This window comes from Galeopterus variegatus, unplaced genomic scaffold (assembly GCF_000696425.1).
Source record: "Galeopterus variegatus unplaced genomic scaffold, G_variegatus-3.0.2 Scaffold3733, whole genome shotgun sequence".
Lineage (NCBI taxonomy): Eukaryota > Metazoa > Chordata > Mammalia > Dermoptera > Cynocephalidae > Galeopterus > Galeopterus variegatus.
In genome coordinates this window covers 15,145-22,159 of record NW_007729844.1, presented here as the reverse complement: position 1 = coordinate 22,159, position 7,015 = coordinate 15,145, and the positions used below count along the sequence as shown (strand labels likewise).

General features: G+C 35.1%; 1 protein-coding gene across 3 annotated transcripts in view; it reads left to right on the top strand.

The window, feature by feature from the left end:
- SERPINI1 (serpin peptidase inhibitor, clade I (neuroserpin), member 1) overlaps positions 1 to 6,703 on the top strand; it is a 70,897-nt gene extending 64,194 nt beyond the window's left edge. For all 3 annotated transcript variants that reach the window (XM_008585841.1, XM_008585839.1, XM_008585840.1), the window contains exons 7-9: positions 4,378 to 4,464; positions 6,066 to 6,155; positions 6,377 to 6,703. In XM_008585841.1, coding sequence (XP_008584063.1) covers positions 4,378 to 4,464; positions 6,066 to 6,155; positions 6,377 to 6,453 — 254 coding nt within the window. In that variant the 3' untranslated portion in view covers positions 6,454 to 6,703. The remainder of the gene's footprint in view (positions 1 to 4,377; positions 4,465 to 6,065; positions 6,156 to 6,376) is intronic.
- The last annotated feature ends 312 nt before the right edge of the window (positions 6,704 to 7,015 follow it).

Below are 7,015 nucleotides of genomic sequence, written 5' to 3'. Positions count from 1 at the left end.
TTCCTTAAAGATTTGGTTTAAATCACCTAGAAAACCATGTAGGCTTGGAGCCTTTAATGATCTCTTACCAAAATGTACACCCTTTTAAGAAGGTTTTGTTTACTGATTCAATTACTTTAATGGTATTTCTATTATTCAGGTATTCCATTTTTTTTCTTGACTCAATTTTATAATTAATACATTTCTGTAAAATAGTACAGTTCATGGAAAATATGTTCATTTTCAAAATTATCTGCATAAAGAAGCTATAAGAATCTTTTACAGGAAATGGGAATGTTCTGTATCTTATTTGTAGAGGTGGGTTCACAGTTATACATATCTATTAAAACTTATCCAATTGTGTATTATAAATAGGTACAGTTCATATTAAGTAAATTACATCTCATAAAATTGACTAGCATTTATCCGTAAAATACATAGTATTTTTGTGAATTTTAAGAAATTCTCTATGTATCTTTGGATATGTTATACATTTTCTTCTTTATATTGCTTATTTGGGCAATCTCTCCTTTTTCTTCGTGAATCTTATTACAAGGTTTGTCCTTTTCATTATTTTGAAAAATAACTAGCTCTCTGACATGAACTTTCAACATTCTTGCTTTCTTAATCCTTTCTGCCACAAATACCTTGCAATATCCCTGCGACCACCACCACTGCCACCACTATTTCGTGTGGGTAAATGCGCAGATATGAGAGGATAGGTGACTAGCGAGGGTTACAACACTTGGGGCAGAGGCCAGAAATAGAAGGATGATTTTTCTTACTTCAAGATGCCTAGTGCAGCCAGCAGGTCAGGCCCAGTAGCTATGGAGGCAGTTTCCTCAGTGCAGATTGATGTAGCTAACATCTCATTTGGTGTCATTGAGGACAACTCTCCTCAAACTATGTGAGGAGGCAACACTATGCCTCATCCTGTATGCTCTTTGGCAAATGTCCTTACCACTCTACCAACAAGAAATGTTATTTCTTCACCCCCTGGAATCTGAGCAGGCCTTTGGATTTCTTTAATCAATAGAATGTGGCTGACATAATGTTATATTAGTTCTGTTCATAGCCCTTAGCTAGCCTGGCAGCTTACACTTCCTGCTGCTTCTTGGAAGTCTGCCACCATGTAAGTAGAACTATCTTGGGACTACCATGCTGTGAGGAAGCCCAAGAAGGCATGGAAGATGAGATTCCTTGTTGAGAGGTGACGAAACCAAAGTGCACCAAGGCACCAGACATGTAAGGAAAGAAGATTTCTTGGAAGTGAATCCGTCTGTCCCAACTGTCCCAGCTGATTATATGTGGACCAAAGACAAACCATTCAACCAAGCCCTTCTTGATTCCTGATCTAAAAATCAGAAGTGGAATAAAATAGTTGCTTTAAGCCTTTAAAAAAAATATGTGCGGAGGGCTTAGCTGCCAGTGTGGACTCTCATTGCCCTTTAGGAACTGGGTTCTGTCACTTTTACATTCAGGGCCATAACATTGCCTCTTGATGAATGACCCTCCCTTAACTGGCAGACTGATGAAATGGGAAGCAGAATCTGAACATAATACAGCATCCATTAACTGCTAAATAGTTAGTATGTTTTTCTGTCTTGGAATTCATGTGCTTGTTTTACCAACTAAATGTATTTGGTTACTTAACACAATTTATATTTTTCCTTTTGTTAAAACTACTCTTCTGGATTTTAGGGAGCTAATTATACTTAATTGCTAAATGTGAAAATCTGATTGCTTTTTTCTCTTTTTTTAGTCATCAAATGCATTCTAGAAGAAGATGTCATAATGCGTGAGATGGACTATTCAATAATGCAATGTTTATATCTCAATACCAAATATGACCTGAGGAAGTAATATTCCTATTCAGAGATGCCATTGTTAGGTGTCTTGGGGCTTATTCAAAATAATCAGGTGCTGTTCAACAGATGTATCAAAAATATTGTTGAATACCATTCCCTATGCATGTAACATAATTATGTGTTTTTGGAAACTTGAAGAGAAAATGTATGTTGTGAGTAGAACTTCGTTACTTATCCCAGTGGGAAATCAATTGCGCTTTTACTGAATGGTGCTGGGCATCAGAAACAAACTTACTTATCTTAAATTTGAATTAAACATCCTGGAATTGAAAAACAAAAGGAAAATATAAATTTGAGTAAATCCTTTATCGTGATTTCTTGTCCCATTTTTCTTTTTATGTATTTGGGGTATCTTTTGTTTTTGTTTTAATCTTAGGGAAAATTTGGAAACCCAAGACTGAAAGCCATTTTTTAGTTTGCTAAGGCTGCCATAACAAGGTACCACAGAATGAGTGGCCTAAACAACAGAAATTTATTTTCTCACAGTTCTCGAAGTCTGAGATCAAGATGTTGGCAGGGTTGGTTTCTTCTGAGGCTCTCTCCTCCACATGTAGATGGCCATCTTCACCCTCTGTCTTCATATGATGTATTAGTCAGGGTTCTCCAGAGAAACAGAGCCAACAGAGGGGTATGTGTGCGTGTGCGTGTGTGTGTGTGCGCGCTAGCACATGCAAATGGGGCAGGTTAGGAGAGGGAGAGAGAGATTCATTTTAAGGAACTGGCTCACATATTGTGGAGGCTTTGGAAATCTAAAATCTGTAGGGTAGAGATCCAGCAAAGACTTGCTGTTCCAGTCCAAAGGCAGTATGCTGGCAGAATTCCTCTTTGTTCTCGGGAGGTCTTTGTTTTATTAAGGCCTTCAGCTGATTGGATGAGGCCCCGCCACACTGTAAGGGTAATCTGCTTTACTCAAGAGCCCACCAATTTAAATGTAAATCTCAATCAAAAACATCTTCACAGAAACATTCTGAATAATGTTTGACAAAATATCTGGGCCCACTGGCATAGCCAAGTTAACACATAAAATTAACACATGGTCTTTTCTCTGTACCTATCTATGTCCAAATTTCCTCTTTTTATAAGGAGACTAGTCGTATTGGATTAGGACCCAACCTAATGACCTCATTTTTCTTTTAGTTTATTATTATTATTATTATCTTTAATTGACACATAATAATTGTACATATTTATGGGGTACTGTATGATATTTCAATACATATATACAATGTGTAATGATCAAATCAAGTTAATTAACATATCCATCACCTTAAACATTATCATTTCTTTTAGGTGGGATGTTGGGAAAATAGAATAATTTAATCAGGCCCCCTTGCCTGCCTGTCTGCTTGGGGGTGGTGCAGTGCATTCTTTGTAAACAAATTGTGCGGGGGTGGAGTTAGTGTGCATGCACGGCACTGCAGCTTGACTGGCATCTGCCTTCAGCATCTGCCCATGTGCAGCCATGCTCTCCAACCTACAGCTTCCAAGGACCTGTTTGCTGGTTACCTAGCTCATAGACCTCGCACGTGAGAGGTCTGGTGACCCAACCTGCCATGTGAGGGGTCTAGGAACCCAGCCTGGCATGTGAAGGGTTTGTGACCCAGTCTGGACAATGGGCTTGTGGGGTCTGTGAGCTTCAGACCCAGCCTTAGCTCAACAATTGGCCCAGTTGACAGGATTATGGGCAGGTAAAAGAGCTTTACATGGGAACATTCAAAATCCTCTCTTCTAAGTAATTGAAAGTATGTGACACCTAATGACCTCATTTTAAGTTAAGACCCTATCTCCAAATGCAATAACATTCTGAAATACTGGGGGTTAGGATTTTAATTTATGAATGGGGGGGGTTGGACAAAATTCAGCCCATAACAGCCATTAATTTAAAAGTAAGCACAAATAGAAAGGCAATTCACAAAGAGAAAAATAGTTCTTCTAGCACTAAAAATGTGTTATTTCCTCTGTTCATAGGGTAAAGCTTGTTTGTGAATCCTCAGATAAACCAATTGACTGGAATGGAAAGTAATTTTTTAATATATTTACATTTCTGAAAACTAGAAGTGAATTTTATTTTTCTTTACCAAGGATTTTTACCTTATCATAGTAATTAGAGATTAGGTTAAAAGAAGAAAAAAATTATTCTGGTTATATCTGGATTTTTACCTATTTTCATTTTGTGTTTTTAGATTCCAAATTAGAGAGCAATGTGTAAGATATTTTCACCTTGAGTTATGAACTAATTTGAAGTCATTATTATAAACAGAGTTTCCACTTTTTCTGGCAATATAAGAAATAAACAATGGGAAAATTACCAATAAAATGAAGGTAGAAAATTAACAAGTGAATATGAAATAAAAGCAGATGAGAAACATCTTCAACGGTTCTCTCATATCATAAATGAAATCTTGTAACATCTCTTATGTTTTCTATCAGTATCTTATTCTCTTATGTCTCTGAAACCTATTTAACAAAAGGATATAATGTTTCCCTATCTCTGATAACTAAAGAAATGCTACCGATTCTCTTTTTGCAGATAACAAAGAGATTTTCTTTTCTAAAGTAATTCACAAGTCCTTCATAGAAGTTAATGAAGAGGGCTCAGAAGCTGCTGCTGCCTCAGGTACTACGTTGTTTTCTAAAATGTTCTCACCTCTTCCAGAATTGTACTTTTAAAGCAATCTTGGGTGGGGATGGGGGGTCATTTTTCAGAGCCAAGTGAAAAAACTGACTCTGCTCTAACTTAGAAGTCAAGCAAATGCTGAACCAGCCAGAATGATCTAAATAGGATGTGAAGCTTGTACTCACTACGGTGCCCTTTGCAGAGTAACTCTCCTCTTCCTTTCTCTCTAATGAGAGACAGGACAGTGGCAGCTCTGTGAGAATAGATTTTCCTGCTGTACTGCCCATTTAAATATTTCCCTGCTGCCATTTAAAAATTTTTCTTCCTACCTAATTACTTGGGGAAGTTGGTTCTTAATTTTGTCAGTGAAAAGTTTTGATTTTTTAATAGCACATACATAAATGAGTATATCATAGAAAGTAATAAATATAAATATTTTTAACTAAATAATACCAATAAAAATAATAATTTTAAATTAATTTTAAAATATGGACATAAATCACATTTCTAAAGTACGATGGTAAGTGTCCTTGATCATTTTGATAGTTCTGACTTCCCAAGAACTGAGAATGATTTTTCCATTGCTTTTATTTGTTTGGATTTGTTTCAATTTCATGTTCAATAACTATCATCAAATTTTAGTAGCACTTTAGCCCCTCTGCTAAAATGTTAGTATATTATATTTGTGTACATTATTTCTAACTTTTGCATGCATTTGTCCACTAAAAGGATATCACCAGTCATAGCAGTATTTTTAGAAGGAAATAGAAACACAGTAGTCTCAGGCATCAAGAAAGCTTAAAATAATTTAATCTTGACTTTTTTCTGACAATTAACTGCACTGCAGCAAGTACACAACAGTCATCCCATAATAAGGATCTCAGGAGGAATCAGTATCCTAGCTGTAGGAAACACCGTTGCATCTCTCGTGGTTATATTTTTCTTTTAATCACTGTCATCCTAACCACTTCTAGAAACTGGTGACTTGTTGTGGAAAAATACCCATTTCAGACAAAAGAAATAATGACTTCAAAATATAAAGAAACTGCTGTCATTTTTGGTCTGAGGATTTTTTTTTTCTTTCTTTTCCCATTCTAGAAACTGGTGACTTGTTGTGGAAAAATACCCATTTCAGACAAAAGAAATAATGACTTGAAAATATAAAGAAACTGCCGTCATTTTTGGTCTGAGGATTTTTTTTTTCTTTCTTTTCCCCCTTCTCTTAAAGCCAAAGGCATTTTAGTAAATCACAAGTATTTATCTAAGGCTGAGATTAANCTTCTCTTAAAGCCAAAGGCATTTTAGTAAATCACAAGTATTTATCTAAGGCTGAGATTAAAAATTTTATGACAGGCAGAATAAATTGCCCTATTATTTTTGCTGGGGTGGGAGGAGGAAATTGTGTGGTATGCATTTGTTTTGTTTTTTAAAAAGGTCAAGTAAATATAGTAACACCTTTATCATTTTTCTCTGAGTCTTTAAAATCTTGTCTGTCAACTGTTGCCTTTGCAGTAAATGGATAGATATAGATGGTTTTGAGAAATTACTCATTAGTCTCTGCACATACACAGACATGTAATTACTTTCTCTCTGCACTGTAGGAATGATTGCAATTAGTAGGATGGCTGTGCTGTATCCTCAAGTTATTGTCGACCATCCGTTTTTCTTTCTTATCAGGAACAGGAGAACTGGTGAGTCTGTTATAAGAACAGAATGTTATTTAATAGGATACAAAGAAACTTTTTATTTAATTGAGAACTTTTTTTCACAGTGTTTATCAGATAATTTCTAATGTTCAGTGTTTTACATGCAGATAATTTTATTTTTATTATTAGAACATTGCTAATTATAAGCAAGAAGGAAAATAAATATCCTATTCTTTTTTTTTTTTTTTGCTTCCAAACCAATGCAGGTACAATCCTATTTATGGGACGAGTCATGCATCCTGAAACAATGAACACAAGTGGACATGATTTTGAGGAACTTTAAATTACTTCATTTGTTAACAAGGAGAACAGTAACTAAACACATTATGTTTGCAACTGGTATATATTTAGAATTTGTGTTTTACAATATATCTTAAGATAATATTTAAAATAGCTCCAGATGAAAACAATGTGTGTAAATTATAAGTCAACTTGTCAAGGAATGTTATCAGTATTAAAGTAATGGTCCTATTATGTCATTGTGTTTGTTGTGCTGTTGTTTAAAATAAAATAGTGCATATTGAACATGTGAACAGCTTTGTTTTTCATTTTAGAAGTTGTAGTGACTCCTGGGTGCATTTGTTTTTGAGATCGTTAGAGAGTAATAATTAACACTCTGCAGAATGTATTGGTCTTATTTTCTAGTACAAGTAGTTGATTCCAGTGAGGGCAGTATCAACTTCAAGGTCTCCAGTAAATCATTTTGTGATTTGTTGGCTGAAATAATGCTGTTTCCTGGGAGAAAAAAAAAAAATGATGTTATCATGTCTCATGAATGGAACAAGGTCCATTTAATGCCAAATTTTTAATTCTGTGATTAACAAACCAGTAAATCATTTTGTGAT